The sequence below is a fragment of the Aquila chrysaetos genome, chromosome 18 (genome assembly GCF_900496995.4).
Source record: "Aquila chrysaetos chrysaetos chromosome 18, bAquChr1.4, whole genome shotgun sequence".
Taxonomy (NCBI): domain Eukaryota; kingdom Metazoa; phylum Chordata; class Aves; order Accipitriformes; family Accipitridae; genus Aquila; species Aquila chrysaetos.
In genome coordinates, this window is record NC_044021.1 from 24,071,036 (window position 1) to 24,090,066 (window position 19,031).

Below are 19,031 nucleotides of genomic sequence, written 5' to 3' on the forward strand. Positions count from 1 at the left end.
CAGTAAGGCAATGATGTAATTGGTAATTAAGAATTCTGACATGTCTTCTAAACCAGGACACACACTCAGGCCTATTGTGAGAACAATAAGAAGGTAGGAAGAGAGTGACCTGTTTGCTTTGTGTTTTAACTTGAGAGAATCTTGTCACCACTGAAATAAATAAGTGAAAAGGAGAACAAAGATGAGGTATTCACAACGTATCGATGACCTTTTAATTGTCATACCAGGCCGCACTTCAACAGTTGCTGAATCAATATCTGAGTCTCCTTTAGCATCAGTCACTTTCAAGTGAAAAGTATAGGTTCCTTCCACCAGATTAGTTAGCTGCAGTACTGCCTCGTGGTCTGAGCCATGGATCACATCCTGCAAAAAAAGGTACCGGGATGATTATACCCTCAGAGAAAGTTGCAGGTGTCACTATCAAGTCAGGTATCTGGTATGACAGTGTGAGTTCTTGCTTTGGCTTTTAGACAAATGTTACCTACCCACAGTTTATAGCAGAGTAATGCAAATGTGGAAGTGGCAATTAATGAGGATGTCTGCACAGTATGGATGTTTTCATTAAAAAAGAACCCCAGACAAAACAGCTGACATTCTCAAGTACTCATCTGCTTGAAAATCTGAGACAATTACATTATTATTTCTCAATTTTACTCCAGTATCGTTAGTTCTGCTTTCTTAACTCCCAAATTACTTCCTTTCCTTGGAGTTCATGTATCTCCAACTACCATCTGCCACCTATATTTAAGCTAAACCTCTTCAATTCTTCTCATACCCTCATGCGAATTACTTCTAGAAACTTTGTTATCATTTTGCTGTTCCTCCTCTCCCAGCTCTTGCTGATTTACCACTATCTTCCTGACTGCAAAGAGCTGTCCACAACACTTCCTGCAGATAGGCAAAAGAAGTTATCACAGCTTTAGTAGCTGACATATGAACTTCAGTTTATCACGAGGCACTTCTGCTGTCTGGCCCCACTCGGAGAGCAGATTCCACTGCCCTAATGATGCAGGCTATTCACTGTGGTCTGCCAGGCAAAGTATCTATACAGCTAGCACCAAATACCATTTTTAACTTAAAGCACAAGTTTCGCCTCATCTGGCACTAGACATGATTCCTTAGTCTTTATCGGTACTTCTTGCTCTCTCAGACCCTTCCTCCTTTGGAATATTTGGATTTCAGATGATTCTTCTCTCAAACACATTAGCTTGGTACTATCACCAATTACTCTTTAAGAGACACAACTTTATTCTTCTGTCTCAAGTCTTTCCCAACTAAGTCCACGCTGCTGCAGTCCTCTTACTTAGCTACCACATTCTGTAGCTGTACTGAAAATATCACAAGCCCTGTGAACCAAACCATTAGAGACAGCAGGGGAAACGAACCAGAAACAGACACCATGCCCCATAGCATCTTATGAGTCATACCTGCTTGCCCTGCTGCAGGGACACTACATGCATAACAAGAGCCAAATTTGACGCATTATAACCTTCAATAAACTTACCCCAGCTGCTGGGCTTTGACCATCCCGAATCCACAAATATGACACAATCCCCTGGTCATCAGCAGACCTTGAGCCATCCAAGGTAACAGAGTTATTTGGAAGCACTAGAACATGCTTCCCACCAGCATGCGCCCGGGGTGGACTGTTGTTTTCTAGCCATAAAAATAGTGGAGGAGAAGGATTTGCTTTCAAAACATGCAAAATGTGACATGCTGTTGCCAATACACCCACACTGCAATTCTTTACCTGATGATTACAGGCAGTAACAACAGAATCTCGTCTCAAAGGTACAGGGAAAGGATGAGTGGGTATAGAGAATTGGGCTCCTGGATTATTACAACCTGACAAAAGCAGAGCTGCACTATGAGGAGAATACCAATAAGAGGTACCATCCAAAAAGATCTTTTTCAAAAAGCATTGTGGGGTACTTAGTTTCACAATAACTTAAGCGTCAGATCTTCTCAGTCAAACAAAAAGATTTTCCTGCCTACTTAGAAACACAGCCCAGCATGAGATCACCATGCTAGGCTCTTCTCATCTTGAGAATCACTTACCACCCAACAGAAGCCTGTGTAAGGTTTTGTATCTTCACAATGCCTGTATTTAGGCAAAGTGTAATCAGGAAATTTAGAGTAAACCCAGTTCCCGAATGCTTTTTGCTTCGCTGCTAGCAGTGAAATTAAGGCATGCATTGGGAGTATGGCCAAAAAACACCAAAGAAACATGAACACATTCTCTTTCCAGAAATGAGACATCACTGACTTTTGTTTAGAACACAAGCGGTAAGACAGAGCTCCAGGAAGCTGTGATGCTAAGTAAAATACCTTGCTGGTCTGAATATTAGGTTGGACATAAATAACTCAATTTTGGGCAGATCTCCAGGGCATTGGCTGTAACTCTATTCTTTAGAACAGCATAGAGTTCTCTGTGATACAAATGATCTCCTTGTCTCTTCCAAATAAACCAGTTGGGTAAACCTGGGTATTGGTGCACTAAATATTTTTAATATTGAACCTGTGACTGTAGTCAGTACACACTGTGGCTACACTTCACAGCGTGAATGAGACCATGAGACACATTTGGGCAGAGCTGTTGCCATGTGTTTCTGACTAAACACCTAAATGAAACTCCGAAACAGTTCAGCCAATGATGCACATGGCTAAAACTGAGTCCAGGTTCTTCTCCAAGATTCATTTGTTCTGCAGTGATACCAAGTGAAAAAGAAACAAGGCTGCACTGTTTTGAAGAAAGTCAGCAGCTAAGATTCTAATGCAACTCTACTATCATTTCATAAATGGTATAGGTACCACACTTGCAGAGCCAGAGTGCACTGCTCCCCTCAAAAAACAAGGTATTCAACAGAAAGCCAAACTCTGTATCAAACAAGATTTAGAATGTTATTACACCACCTTCTTTGAAAGGAGGCACAGGCCCATGGTGATTGCTAAAATCCCTCCTTAAGGAACAACATGAGGCAAAAGATGGTTGGATTATCACCACCTGCAAACTTGAGGGTGCAACTTAAGTCAAAGCTACAAAATCTGTCAGAAGTACCTGACAGTACCTCTGTCAGAAAAGCAACGTAGCTGGTGAAGGGTCTAGAGCACAAGTCTTATGAGGAGCGGCTGAGGGAACTGGGGTTGTTTAGTCTGGAGAAAAGGAGGCTGAGGGGAGACCTGATCGCTCTCTACAACTACCTGAAAGGAGGCTGTAGTGAGGTGGGGGTTGGTCTCTTTTCCCAACCAAAAAGTGATAGGATGAGAGGAAATGGCCTTAAGTTGCGCCAGGGGAGGTTTAGAGTGGATATTAGGAAAAATTGCTTCGCTGAAAGGGTTGTCAGGCATTGGAACAGGCTGCCCAGGGAAGTGGTTGAGTCACCATCCCTGGAGGTATTTAAAAGACATGTAGATGTGGTGCTTAGGGACATGGTTTAGTGGTGGACTTGGCAGTGTTAGGTTTCCAGTTGGACTTGATGATATTAAAGGTCTTTTCCAACCTAAATGATTCTATAATCTCGTACAATAGGTAGTAGTATCCTAAAGCCTCTTCTACAGCATGCATGTTGGGGGGAAAAAAAAAAACATTAAAAAAACCACCACAGCAACTGTTTCTCTGTATCAAAAAAACAAAATAAATACAGGTCTTTTAATGTTAAGTTTTTAAGTAGAAATTGGTATACTCTGAGACCTCACTTCTTGGATGTTGCTTAAAACCCACAGTACAATTGCTTTTCTGCTCAAAGCTTAACTTTGAAAAGAAAATAAAAACATATCCTCTTAATGAAGTAGACACTCCATGGTCAAAAACAGTATTTTGGAGCATTTTTATTACAACTAATTCTGCATATATTTAACTTTTAAAAAGCCTGCAGTAAGCAAAGTTAACTCTACTGGTCACTCACAATACTACTTTATTACAAAACAGCAGTAACTCTTCTTGAATACCCTTGAAATATAACAACAAATACATTATCCCTTTCTGCTCCAATTTCCTTTACATTCTGTTAGTAAGTGAATTAACTGGCGAGTTGCCTACCATATCCTAAGCAGCAGCAACTACGCTTACCTTCCTTCACAGTAATAGACAGCACAGATGCACTGCTTAAGCCCTGTTGGTCTTTCACGGTCAGCCTGAAGCGATAGGTACCAACCTGAAGACCAGTCACAGTTGCTATTGCTTTGTCACCATTTTCCATCTGTACAGAGTTTGGTCCACTGAAACAAAACATGTCAGAAAAATAATCCTGCACAGCCAGCCAAATTGTTCTTTCAGCAGCATCACTCATGCCATTTGCTTTTATGTATATTGTAGATCTACTACCACTATAAGCATTGATGGTTGAAGAACTATAAGACATGAGTTTAGTTCAGACAATTCATAAATCCATTTTTTCAAGACATTCAAAGCACCCAAGCATCACATACCCAGTTATTAGAAGAGTAGAAAATGCACTTGAGAAGTACAACCTCCTCGCTGTTCTACTTCACAGCAGCATGCAAACACTGCTGCTCTAAGAGACACTCACAACATGTACAGGGTGCCAGCCCACCTCTTCCTGCACCATAGATATGACAGTTGCATAAGCCAATTAATTGATCCTTAATAAAAGGAGAAGGTGTTTTGCACATAAACATACCATTACAAACTTTCGTAAAATATTTTCAGTCATCATTCAAGAGTGCTTTAGTCACTTACTATTGAAAGCTAGGGCTAAACAGATTGTCAATTTACTTTCTTATTCAACAAACAAGTGACTAAGAAACCCTAGTTCTAAGCACTGATGGAAAGACTTTGTACATTACGGGAGGGTACCCAAGCCTGTTACTTGCCTTTTAACAGGAGACATGGAAGTTCCTGTCATTTTTCTCTTAACTTAGTAACAGTAGGACTCAAAATGACACATTGCAAAACACAGGCAGAAACTGCCTAAGCTTTGCAAGTTGAACTTAAAATCCTGTCTCTTACCCTTTTACCACGTGAGCAAGAAGATCCTCAAAGCAGTTCTCAAACAATGCATCACACAACACAATTGCCTAAAAGGCTCTGGCATCCAATCCCTTTCACTTTGTTCTCTATTTTACTGGAGATTAGTAAAATCTCTAGATACCTGATATTTTCCCAATGATAGAAGACAATGCCTTGGTCATCTTGGCTTTTGCTTCCATCCAGTGTAGTACTTTCTACCGGGAAGGTTAATTCCTTGTCAGGGCCAGCCACTGCTACTGGAGGACTGTTATTTTCTGTAAAAATAGTATTTTGTATATGACATTTGCAAGATAGTTACTGGCAAGGACTGCCAATCAGAAGGAAGATTTTACACAGAATACTATATTACAAATTTGATATATTGGCTCAAAGGTACAAGTCACAAGTATAACGTGCACAAGCCAGCAGAAAATACTAGGTGGGAGAGACCAGCTCTGCAACCAGCCAAATCCCACAGCAAGTACTTCCTTTCTTCAGTCATATCTGAAGGCACAGTCACACTCCAAAAATTTTGCAGCATGCTCAATGCATTGTATGAAATGTTTTATAACAGGAGTGGCGGGGTATTCTCCTGGTTCCACCACTGCATCCCTTTCAAAACCACCCACACGAATATGGTTCTTTGCCCTCGAAGAAGAAAATGGCCCAGGTTTTCTGCTGCTCAAGGTCAGCACGACACCACTAAACTAATGCTGATTTAAAGCCTTTGAGAATTTAGTGCAGAAACATATAACCTATTATTCTGTTTTCAACCTCTGCTTTTGTGGCATGGTAAAGCTGGCAATGCTACCATTTTCCTGGATATTTATTTACTCTTAGACCTGACTTCAGCAATAACATCTTTCTAGTTCTACACTATAATGGGTCTAAAAGGCACCACCACATGCTGTACTTCCAAATTCATGTTCTTGATTTCTGCAGTAAATGCCTGCTGTAAAGTTTTCCCAGAAGGGGTCATTTACAAAAAGATGTGTAATATGCAACAACAGGAAGACAAAACATTGCCCCATGGTGGAATGCAAGACCTTCAGATTGGCAGAAAAGGCCACTTTGGATGTAACAGGCAAACACATTACAAAAAAAAAAAAAAAAAAGCATAAGAAAAATCTCATGAGGCCTGGACCATTTGGGCCCATTCATCATGCAGCTCCCATATCTAAACAAACACGTGAAAGATGCCCCTTTTGAAAATTCCTTGCTTGACACTTTTCCCTAGAAAGTGCAATGCAATTCTAGTGAGAATTCAAACCACACAAGGATTCTTGAAGGAGAACTGCAAAACAATAAGAAAACTGAGCAAAGCATTGATTGATACCCTGAACAGTTTTGCAAAACAGATTTTGTAGGACATTAAACTCAAGGGCTCCATTTTTGCTTCTAGAAGTACACTCAAACACATCTCTGTGCAGGTTGCCTTACATAATCAGGCCAGTGTGAGCCCTCAGGATCACCACCCAGACTTTCTACGATTCTACACTTGTTTTAAATGTTTGCTGTCACAGAAAATGGAGGTGGAAGAGTCCCTGATGCGGGGATACCAGACATCCAGGCTGCCATCTCAGTGGTGCAATGCGGGGAGATGAGGCATTCGAGGACAGTGCTAAGGCACCAAGCTGGCCCACCCCGAGGGACCCAGACCTGCCTGCAGCTGACTTACCAGGCTGTACGATCAGTGTGACCTCAGCTGTGGACCGCTGCCTTGCGGAGTCTGTGACAGTCAGCTGAAATGTGTAATCTCCTTCCTGCATTGCAGATAACTGGAGGTACGGTGTCCGCACTCCCTACACGGCATTTATAAAGACAGAAAGTGCGAGATAAAACGGAAATGCTCACGGATTATGAAAGGTCTTACAGAGGAAATGTGACGAAAAAATAAAATTGGTTTTAATTCCTAAATACAGTGTTTGAGTAAGCAGTTTAAGCACCCTGTATACAAAGAGGAGACTTAAATTTTGATGCACAGACAGATCTAATGTATTCACTACTGCAACTGTCCCTACCAACCCAGAGAAATATCTATAGGCAATAAACCTTAATTTCCTATGATGGTATATTTGCTGCATTATTTCTGAACAATGGTAATTGTGAAACACATAGGACATTCATTTTTCTCAATTACAAAATTAAACACTGATGGAAATTATTACAGCTTATTCCATTTCCTTAGAGATATTTTAAAACCAAACATCATGACCTTCTTTAATATAATATTTATAAAAATTGTTAAATGCAAAACCAAGCTTGACTTGATCCCAGCCAGATAGGCTTATGGAAAAAACACATATTAAACAAGACTATTCTGTCCTGAGTATACTTTTCCAGCAGTATTAATTGATACATGTATAAACTCATAAAATGACTGGGCCCAGCTATAGGTCCTTTTGCTAACAAAATGAACATCTGTGGCATCTCTCATATGAGGAATAACAAATCACAATGCAACTAGGTTTGGGGTTTTTTTTGATAAAGATGATAATGAGAACTAAGGGACTTAAGTGATTAACTAACCAGCAGAAGTACTTGTTACATTGCACTTTAACCATGGATACCATGTAACACACCTGAGACCAGCATCCTCAGCCTGAGGGACATGAAAAAGATTACTATGCTCTTGAAAAGAAATTGTAAAATGCTCTTGCATTTCCACATTAAATATCCAATGAATCCATTAGGTATCTCAAGCAGTCATTCCCTTCTTTCAGGAAGGTTGCTTTAAGATTGAACAGTTCTTAAAAACTACAAGTTCAGGTTTCATGTATGCTTTTGGAAAGTGTTTGTCCTAGTAAATGACCAGAAATAAGCCATTACGTTATAAAGCCCTTCCATAGTTTCGTAATTGCCTCTACAGTGTTTGCTTGCATCAATATTACTCTTTTCCTAAACAGATCTACAAAGTGATCTCTTTCTAGTTCTGAAGGTCTAAAGCATTTGCAACATAGCAGAAATCATGTCTTCTAAAAAATGACTTCTCAGTTTCAGCTGGCTTCGTTACATTAATTACCTCAACTGCCTACAGAGCTACAACTTACTGAGTTCAAGTCCACTGAAAATTTTTATTAACTTTTCTCAGATGAAAAAAAAAAATACAGCCATGAAAATAAGAGAATAAATTCAGTTAGCCTTCATAGGAAACCCATGTTTTAGTGAGCATAAAAAACCCACCACTGGGTATGGCTGCATAACACTGCCAAAAGTCTTATCATCTTTCACTCAGAAAATTAAAGTTCTGTTTGAGTCCTACTTTCTCCAGGAGAAAGTGTTACAAGAAAACCCCGACTACACACACATTCTCCCAAAAACAGTTTGCAGCATGTCCAGCATCTCAGAAGATGGAAACCTGTGGAGCAGACTCTAGGGCCTAAGGACAGACATTGTGAACTCAAAGTCTTTCCAAACCACCAGGAAACAAACAACAGCAGGAATCAGAAATGGCCACAAGGAATGAAAAAAATGATGAGAAGGAATTAAAAGTAGTATCTAAAATAAGAGCTGAATATATCAGAGAGGAACAAAAAAAAAAAACAAAACAAAACACCAAAACCAAACCAAAACACCCCCCCCCCCCCCCCCCCAAAAGTAACAGCATTCTAGATATTTCACTGCTTTTAAGTAGTTACTTAGGTGTGCGTTTGCTCATGTTAGAGGCAAAGATAGAAGAGCTCTCCAATCCTATGCAAGGAGGAATAGGCATACCTGCATTGCAACAACCTTGCCTTTGCTTTTGGGACTGAGTGACCACTCATAGCTGACAATTTCATGGTCATCGCTGCTCTGGTTTCCATTCAGCGTGATGAAGTTCTGGGGCAAGGTGACTGCCTGATTAGGTCCTGCATTGGCAATAGGTGGGTAATCCACTGGTTTGTTGACAGTCAGAGATGCAATGGTGGAGTTGGCTGCTCCATCTGAATCAATCACTGTGAGCCTACAACAGGAAAAAAAATATTGGAAATCTGTTAAGATGGACTTCTGCCAACTCCTAAGTTCAAAGGTTAACTTTTTCTGGCACTTTTTCAAACACCTCCTAAAACAGAGCCACTGATTAGATTATACGAACTTCTGCTTCAGAAACACATATCCCTCAGCTAAGGTAGGAAAGAAATTTGGAAGACTGTTTCCAAACACAGCTTTCAACCTTTAAGGAAAAAAAAAAAAAAAAGCCTAGCTATTCTGGATCCCAGATGAAACCCCTTCCCTGCAGTCAATGGCAACTTCACCAGTTTCAAACAGATTTCACTGCAAATTCTTTAAAAAATTTACTTAATAAAAACCAGGGAATTCATACATCAGCCATAGTGGAACAGTCCCTGTTAACACCTACATCCAACGCTACTCTGGATGTTCAGAAGCTCTGCTTATAGCACAGTAGCAGTTCCTAACTTCTTACTTCTTTGTGGCACACTATTACCAATTTTAATGGAGCTTAATATCAGCTCAGATTTTTTTAAGATGTCAAGTCACAAAACTAAAAAAAGTACAGGGTTTGAAAAAAACACTATTGCCTCTCAGAAACACAACAACAAATCATCTTAAAGTGAGACTGCTGCAGACACCTGAAAGCGATGAAAGACTGCCCTCCACAGCATGGTAACCAAATACATCTCTAATTCACTTTGTTGTGAAAACTGAATACAGGCTGACCACATGGAAGGGAACCACTCGAGGCCTTCCCTGAGTGGGAATAAAACTAGTGTTCATTAACTCTGTCATTAGGAAACACACACTTTTGCAGTGGATGCACAGCCACGTGTATCAGGAGCACTGTATCTTGTTGACCACCTAATTTCCTGTAAGCTTGAACACACTGCTCTATTGTTCAAGTACCTCAGCCTCCCCTAAAGGTGCACAGATATAGCAAGAGATTTCTTAATTCCCTAGGGTTTGGAAAACACTTAGAGCACTGCTTGTAAGCAAGTTCTGCCCTTTTAATACAGAAAAAAATCCTATGCTCATTTCTGCCTCTGTACAATATGGAACAATTCCAGTAAAGAACAAAGAATGAAAGTCGAAGCTATGCAATTTTTGGTGAAGCTTATGCAAAGCACCACGTTTAATGCATATGTACGTTGGCTTCAACATTGTGCTGATGCTACACTGATACATAACATATTGACTGGTAGGCTGTTACCCACTAGCAGCCAAATAACCCAGGCTGGGTCAGTGGGAAGTCTGCCTCTGTGCAGACTAGGCTTTAAGTTAAGAAGTTCAGAAAATAAACTCTGATTTTAATTAAAGCACTCAGAACGACAAATATTGCTTCTATTGTCTAGACAAAATCCAGCTTCAGCAATGCTTAAGTAGAGCAAAACAGTAGCAAGGCAAAAGCTTTTATGAAGAATTGAATGTCTCTTATTAAAATCAGTACAGAACAATGCCTTGTGAGAATCAGTATCCCAATATTGTTCTGTCTGCCACTACCCTTCAGGGGATGTCTTTCACAGCCTGACTACAGAGTTTCATCTCAGGACACTTGCCAACTTCTAAGTTGGGGAAGAGGAAAAAAAAAAATAAAAAAATGTTCTGTCACAGTCTTTGCTGGGAGTGGGAGGTATTTCATTTCTGTTACCTTGTTTTGCATAGCTTTGTGTTGTAAAGTATCACTATACCAGTATCACATAATCACTGCAAGCACTTTTTAATAAAACTGCTCCCTATGTCTCTCCGCCATGCAAAATGAAGGGTAAGAGCATGCAGAAGAAAAAAGTTTTTTGTTTGAGGAGGTACATGTGAGCACAAAAAGAAACAAAGATTTAGCTGACATCACAGAAATAGTTAAAACCCCAAAGGAAAGCATCTGTGCAGGTACCTGAAAGTGTAGTTTCCAGGAACAAGGTTAGACAAGTGCAAGACAGGTGTGTCAGCAGATGCCTTCTGCTCTCGCAAAGGACCTTTAATTTCCTCCCAGTGGAAACTCACTATCTTCATATCATCTATACTTTCTATAATCATTAAAGAAAAACATGTCAGTTTCTTGTAGCAATTGCTAGAATGAATGCTGAAGTCTTTCATGAACTGATCCCTAACTGTTTTTCTACAATTATCTTTTCAAGCATTTTCAAACAGAGTTCATGTACCATAGCTGTTAAACCACAAGATTTCAAGTTACATTTGGTCTGGTTTATCTAAACAAACAAACAAAAAAATTCTTCACACCTGCGCGAATAAAAATCAGTCTCCGACTCTGCACATTCCAACTTGTCTGCTCTCAGTAATTATGAATGTAATTATGACATCTCATCACAGCTATGCTGACAACTCTCTACCGTGGCCCCAGCTGTACTGGCACAGAGGCCATCTGGGCAGGACAGGAAGAAGCTGTAAGAGTAGCTGCTGTTTAGATGCAGCCGCCTCCGACATACTGCCATCTCAATCCTCAAGTGGAAGGCTGCATTTTATTACTTTTTTTATTTAGTAAAATAATTTATAACTGGACTCAAATCCCCCAAATAAATCATGATTCGGGGAACTTCTGAGTAAAGTGAGAAGAAGGAATTTCACTTGTAACTGACAAACAATAATGTTGTAACTGTGTATTAAAAACACAGGATATAAGCACAGGATGGTCCAGTACATACGACTGCCATCAATGAAGGTAGAAGTTGTAGGCAAAGAAACTTCTTGTACTTTGGGTGAAGCAACAGCAACAGGCGGCTGGTTAACTCTGACTGCTGTAAGAAAGATGGGGGGTGGGGGAAAAAAAAAAAATAAAAGGTAGTAAAAGACCAGGCAAAACTAATGTGTTAACTCTACAGATCAATAGTCCCCAGTGATTTAAATCTAGGATTGACAGTTTTGCAGCATCTGCTGTCCTTTTTGGACAAGGGAGAGAAAAGGTTACTGAAGAGCAGCACGCTGACGCAGCAGTCTTCTGCTGCAGCCACTTATAACTGGTATAATGTAGATCAGACCTGAGCACTGTAACTTGCAGCTAGAGCTGGTTCAACACCTGATTGCTGTCCCTAGCTGTACTGGAGAAGGGGACCATAAAAGGTGGCATGATGCTATCTCAGGCCTTGCGTGAGGAGGGTGCAAGACCAGAGAGCACTTAAACACAGTGAGCAAGATCCTTAACTCTACTTCCTTAAAATGCTTTATAGACACCAAGATATGAAACATCTCTGCATGACTGGCATACCAGATGTCTTTGACAGACAGTAACTGACAGACTATTAGACAATAGATGTTGTACAACTGCTGCTGTTAAGAAATTAATTTCATTACTTTAGCCAACTGATTTACCTGGTTTGACTGTGACATTTACGAAACCTTCACCAAAGGCATTTTCACCAGAAACTGTCACTTTGAAGGCATAAAGTCCCACCGATAACTGAGACAAACACAGAACAAATCAGGTTACATGTCAAATTATACAAAAGCAGTATGCATAAATCTGCCAATCATATTGTAAACAGATGAAAATCTGGAAATGAAACCTCGAGCTCCTTTTATAAACAAATACACAAAAGGCCACTAGTCACTGCCCAGAAGCAGGGAATACAAAGCAAACACTTAAGAATTTTTACTCTATCTTAGAAAATTATTAAAGCACTCTAGAAAAGACACTTCTAATCTGGTAAAGATTTGGCGACACAGGTTAAGTGAAGAGATTCTGGCAGTCATTTGAACTCCTTGAATCAAGGTGCCCTTCCCACAGGTTAGATTCCTGTGAAAGGACCACACAAACACAGTGAGCCTGAGCTTACAGCTCACTTACATGAGAGAGCTTCAAGGTCTGGCTGTGCCTGCGCTCCATTTCACCACCATAGTCAGCAGGGTGACTGATTAAGCTCCACTCATAGGTGTAGGCTGTTTCTAAGAACAATAACACATCATAAGAGTAATCAGCTTTGCCTTCACAATAAGCCCAGGAAACAAAGAAATCAAGTTCACCATCCCTCAGATAAAATGCTACAGTAGGCAATCATGACTGCTACTGTTTAAATCTGCAAAACGAAGCAGTACGAATACATGTTAAACTTCTGCAGTGTGTTGTAAATTGGTAAAGCAGCAAGGATGTAATAGACTTCACAAGTAATTGCTTCACAAAAAACAGCTTCAGGTGAAGTGAATGCTTTTTACATAGCTACCTATGAAATACATATTCTTTGCTGCTGCAGTTCCGACACTGGTAGTTTCAAAGTAACTGTTGCATTCAGAAGCTACTCCCCCCCTGGCTCTACTTTACAGCAAGATCCTATAATCTGGGCCAGATCATCTTTTGGTAGAAACTACAGGCTTTCTATTGAACCATCTGGCTAATGAGTTCAGCTTTTGAAAATAAAAGCCACTTTAAAAAAAAGAAATCTCTAAAATCCAAAGGAGGAAATCCTCTCTGCAGCTGGAGCCACAAAAAAGGTAGTAGTAGGAGATGAGAAAGCTGGTTTTATCCCAAGGTGTGGATGTTCACATAACTCAGGACTTGTCTGCATTTACAGGTTGGTAGTGTGTGCACCTCCTTGTATGCCAAGGCCATTCAACTCACCTGTAGGTGGTGACGGGACAACAAAGGCATTCAGTTCAACCTCATTTTTGGGTAGCATCACTTGTATGTTATCTCCAGCAGACACAATAAGTTCTTTTACTGTATCTAAGACAGAATAAATACATTATGTTTTAACAGAAGGGATGGATATAAATTTAGTATCTTCAAATATTATTTATAATGGAGTAAGTAAAATTTGACAAACACTCTACAGTGAATAGGCAAGGATAAGGAAAAAAAAGAATTCCTCAATACATAATCAAATAATAATCTATTATAATCATGACTACGGCTCCTTCACCTTCTAGCAAACCAAAATATTTCTTCTTCCCCGAATATGAAGTGTCATTTCCCCTACCTCTGCTTTAGATTATTCCTGTATATCAAAGGTAACATTGCTCTGCATAAAGAATTCTGCATTTTTCTTAGTAATTGGATGGAAGTGCAGGAATTTAAAAATATGCAATTACAGAAGACAAAAAAGCCATCTGCACCAGGACAAACCTAATTAAAGTAACATAGTCTATACTAGAACTCTAATATCACGCCTTCTTTCACCAAGAAGCACTACTTCTATGTTTGTGTGGGACTTGTGAGGCATGCCTTAATGTCCAGCTCAGTGTCCCTTTTAAAAATTCTATTTGCATAGCAAGGCAAAGGTGTTTGTAGCTGAACTGCACATTCTGTCTATTTGCCATCCAGGAACACCGTCCCAGTTCTCATCTGTGAAAACTCTTTCCTCTTCCAAAAATGCTGAAGTCCACAAATCCACTTCCCAACAGAAACATACCAAAGCACACCTTCAGGAAAGGTTCCCATAGACCTGTATTTCAAAGGTTTTAAACGTCTTCCTTTGACTATTCGGAACCCACAGAACAAAGGTTCTCCAAAGGCAACATTCACTAGTGTCTAAACGTTCAACTTACAAACTCTGAATACATGAGCAAGAAGCTACTCAGCAGTAGCAGCTGAGAGGTCTAAAAAATGGATGAAGTGAAGAGGCCACACTGACAGCACACTTTCTATCACTGCTACTTAAATGCACCCAAGGTTCCGTAATTGCTCATGGGAGTTGCCCTAGACACCAGTGGAACGGAGGTTTGTACTTCGACCTCCACATGAGATGAGAATAAAATGGCTAGATGAGGGTGATGACCAATGGAGAGAAGGAGGGACTGTCTTCGAGACTTCCAAGACAGTAGGGCTGAGAACACACAAACTTGAGGCAATCCTTGCACAAAGCAGTACTTACTGTGAGATTCATCACAACCTTCCCTTCAGCTTCTTCTTCCAAGCTCCTTTTTGAGTCCTCTTCAACCTCCTCCTGTGAAGGAGGAGGAGGAGCTGCCTAGTCAACACTCAATGGTAATGATGATCCATTGCCTTGGAGAGGGATCTCTTGTAGCTCATGTCTTCCTGTTACCTCCTACTGCTATCCTGGCTGGCAGGTTGCAGTTTGGCAGAGGGTGCCAAGAATTTCCCAGATCAGACTTGCTCTACCAGGAAGCAAGGGGCTTAGCTCTCCATATCCCTCAGCACATCAGGAGTGCAGAAGAACACACACCTGTGCTTCTCTGCTTCTTGTGGCCCTTCTAACTTTTTGTCAGGGTGCACGGGGAGGCAGGAAACTCAGCAGGAGAAAGCAGATGAATTCTGTGTGTATGTTAGAGTAACACAACTACAGAGGACATATTAAAACATGTCCTTTTCAAAATAAAAACATTTGCTCTGCAGCTGGAAGTCTGATAGGCTTCCTCACAGCTTTGAAATCAGAGCAAAGCATTTCTTTCCCAGAATAAGGAGGCCATATTCTCCCCTACTAAGGGCTAGGCTTCTCCCCTATTAAGGGCTGAGCTTCCTCAGGTCCCACCTATGTTGCTGCATGATCTCTGACATGATCTAGTGGGAACCCTACTGAAGAGTTTCTGAGAGGGAGCAATGTTCTGAAGAGTCACACAAAAATAACAGTATAGCTAGAAGAGACTATTCTGAAACTCCAGAAAGCCTCAGGTATTTCTCACCAAGTATAAGAATTAAGCCATTTAAAAAAGGCTTTTTATCTCTGCTTTTTACTTGGCTGTATTTGCTTGAGTTATAATTTCCCATTAATGATGGACTCGGTCAGAGTTTTGCCTCAGAAGTAACTGGCTAAGGGGTCTGGAGTTTGCCGTGTTACTGTAGGTCTACAGGCTTAAAGTGGGATGATGTTACATTTGGATAAAGAGCAAGCTCATCACTAACAACAGGTTGGAGGCCTGACAGTAGTAAAGCCATCCCCACCCACTGTCCAACCTGCAGGTACCCCTCAGATCTCCAGCTATGCTGAAACATTACCTGCTTTAGCAGCAGTAGCAGGTGGTGTGAATTGCTGCATGGGCTGAGATGGCACAGTATTAGGGGGAAGTAGCATGATCCCACCTTCAGTGACATTCTCTGGGGTCATTGTGGGAGTCTGGGTTTTCTCTGACACACCTGGGGAGAAATCCAGTTTGCCTGAAGAAGGGGAAGGCGTAGCAGCCTGAAAAATGAATTATAGGGAAAGAGTTGTTATAAGTGAGCCATTTTTCACATTTCTAGGTTTAGAGGTATGCTGGTTTTTAAATGGCATGTAGGGTGAGCCTACCGATTTATGTTACTAGGAGGTTTTACTCCTATACAGAATAACTATCAAAAGGAGGAGTGAGTTTTTTCCATCAGGCTTGTAAGAAATGCTAATCATTTTCCAAGTTTCAGAGGCAGAACAGTGTAGGCTATGGTCATCAAAATGAGGTAGCCTGGAACACAACTAAGGCTATCAGTTCTCAAAATAATACAGAACAGTAGGACAGGTCTAAATATAGTCATAAACCTTTAAAAGCCAATGACAGAAAGTCTAATGTGGTGAGTATTACTGTCTTCATGCTGTAAACACACAAACATAACAGAATCCTTCCTTCTTATTACATCTGCTCAGACCAGAACTTGCTCATACCTTCTTACTTCCTCACCACTAATAAAATGCCCTAAATTTCTCTACTTCAGTCACCAAGCACTCGTGTTCTTCTCACTAACCCATCTTGTTAGTAAATCAGAACCGCAGCAAAGGACACGGCAAGATTTGCAGGAATAACTCAGCCCTGTGTTAGCCTTGCCTATCACCTTGCCCCTCTCTCTCAGGCCCCATCAACTTTCCATGACACATTAGTTTCTACGGACCAATTGTTTTTCCTTATGTTATCAAGACTCATTTCTGACCTAACATCTAGAGAAAAGCATTTTGCCAACGATGGCTACTGCGCGTGGCACATGAAGACATAACATACTGCTATTATTTGTACGTAATCTATTAATTGAAGAATAGGATTATGAAGGTTGGCATGGCTGAGGTAGGAAGGGACCTCTGGAGATTGCCTAGCCCAACGCCCCTCCTCAAAGCAGGGTAAGCTACAGCAGGCTGCTCAGGACCATGTCCAGTCAGGTTCTGAATATCTCCAAGGACAGAGAATCCACAGCCTCTCTGGAAAACCTGTTCCAGTGTTTGACCATTCTCACAGGAAAAAAGAAAAAGATGGGTTTTAGTATTTAAATAGAATCCCTTGTATTTCAATTTGTGTCCATTGCCTCTTGTCCCGTCACTGGACAGCACTGAAAAGAGCCTGGCTCCATCTTCTTCACTCCTGCCATAGTTATTGATACACATTGGTAAGATCCCCCTGAACCCTCTCTGCTCAAGGCTGAACAGTCCCAGCTCTCAGTTTCTCTTCGTATTTCAGGTGCTCCACTTTCACTCTGCAGTCTGTTGCCTCCCTAGGAAATCAGAGCAGCTCTGCCTTGGATGTGGACAGGAGGAAAAGCTCCCTGTGCAGCTGGGAACATGAAAGTGATGTCAGGGACTGTTGCTTCCCAGCCTGCAAGGAAACAGAGAGCATGGAAGTCATCTGCAATTCTGTCTTTGCCTTCAACAAGGACAGAGAGAAAAGATCCCTGTGCAGCTGGGACAGCGACAGCAGTGTTGGGGACTGTGGCTGCCTACCCTGTGAGGATGCCAAGGGCCACACCAGGATCTGCACCTCCAGATGGGTCCATAACACAGATAACACAAGCATCTTTGTGCCCACACCTCCAGCTCCGCTCAGTACACGGACAGTAAGAAGATCTGTCTGAGCAGCTGGGACACTGACAGCAGGATCAGGGACTGCAGCTCCCCTAAGGTAATGCCTTCAGCATGCCAAGCCTAGACCCTTGGCAGGAATCTCATCCTTGACAACATTATCATGCACAAGGAAAGCCTCAGGCATGTCCTGCCTCATACCCTGATAAAAGGCCTTTCTTCCATAGTTTTCCTTTACATACTCCATCCCACATCTTCCAAAAAGATCATCTTTACCACACTTTGGCAAACAAAAGTGTTTCTTCGCCTTCCAAATTTGAGGGAAATTTACTTCTCTGAGCTTCCTCTGGCTTTCCTCCTCTCCTGGCCCTTTGCCAATCTATCAGCTGAGAAGCAGCTATCCTGGCTTTGTAGGACAGATGGGGACAAAGTCACCTCAAATGTACCTTTCCTGGGACACTCTCTTCTGCACCAGACATGTCTTCAGTCAGCAAGCCTAGGCAAGACTCTGCAGTCAAAAAAGGTGCCCTGTGGCACTGTCACGTCTGATGCGGTGTCACAGTCGAAAAGATACCTTAAACTAAGAATGTTAGCAAGCAGCAGATAACTGGGACAGGGGCAGTATCAGAAATTGAGTTCTCAGGCAGAAACTATCACTGAGCGATACGCTGGAGCAGATGTGGAGGGAAAGATTAACCTGAATTCCAGCTTGGGAGCTGAAAAGAAAAGGAAAGAAAAGAAGGACTCTTTCTCAAAGTGAGTAAGGTAGGCAGTTCTGTTGGTATAGGCTTTGTGGGTTTTTTTTGTTTGCTTTTACCCACCTGTATAGCCACTACTGCTTATTACAAAATAAACACACCAACCACAAGGACCCACATCCTTCAGTTCTCAGGGTTTCACTTGAGTGCAAATCTCTTGAGAATTCCAACGGAAAACAAACACACCCCCATAATCCCAAAGGAAAAATATAGTCATGCAGTTCCACGGGGAAGCTCCAAGTTTCAGTGCAGGCAGCAGCATCATGTCAAGGGGGATCCTTCTTCCCTTCTGGTCCCTGGCTGACACCACAGACTGGGTGCTTTCTTTTCTCCCCATGAATGGGAAGGACAAGTCCAACCATGTTGCCTTGCTCCATCCTGATCCTCCAGGCAACCCACCTTTCATCCTCAAGGAGGCATCTTCCTCAAGTACCCCTAAAGACAACTGATCGGGACTCTGGCGAGTCAAGGGCTGCTAGTATTGTGTTTTATACAACTGCTTCCCCAGCAGTGTTTCCTCCATGTCCCTCTGCACATATGACTACTACGTAACTGCAGTACCATTTGCTCTCATTTATCTGGAAAACCTTATGGAGAGCAGCTCTGTCAGCAGTGAAACTCTGCTCTTTCACTGGTCTGCTGCTCCCTGCTTCTCTGCATTCAGTTATCTGTGTAATGATTTCAAGCAAGTAGGACCTCTACTAATTGTACAGT

General features: G+C 41.4%; 1 protein-coding gene across 4 annotated transcripts in view; it reads right to left on the reverse strand.

Annotated features, from left to right (window-relative positions):
- Positions 1–19,031, reverse strand: part of KIAA0319 (KIAA0319 ortholog) — a 60,689-nt gene that overhangs the window by 13,827 nt on the left and 27,831 nt on the right. For all 4 annotated transcript variants that reach the window (XM_030042050.1, XM_030042053.1, XM_030042052.1 and 1 more), the window contains exons 4-15: positions 15,804–15,987; positions 13,470–13,574; positions 12,702–12,799; positions 12,227–12,314; positions 11,563–11,655; positions 10,794–10,926; positions 8,684–8,912; positions 6,648–6,771; positions 5,112–5,244; positions 4,070–4,218; positions 1,505–1,656; positions 225–363 (exon numbers count right to left, since the gene is read on the reverse strand). In XM_030042050.1, the coding sequence (XP_029897910.1) occupies positions 225–363; positions 1,505–1,656; positions 4,070–4,218; positions 5,112–5,244; positions 6,648–6,771; positions 8,684–8,912; positions 10,794–10,926; positions 11,563–11,655; positions 12,227–12,314; positions 12,702–12,799; positions 13,470–13,574; positions 15,804–15,987 (1,627 nt within the window). The remainder of the gene's footprint in view (positions 1–224; positions 364–1,504; positions 1,657–4,069; positions 4,219–5,111; positions 5,245–6,647; positions 6,772–8,683; positions 8,913–10,793; positions 10,927–11,562; positions 11,656–12,226; positions 12,315–12,701; positions 12,800–13,469; positions 13,575–15,803; positions 15,988–19,031) is intronic.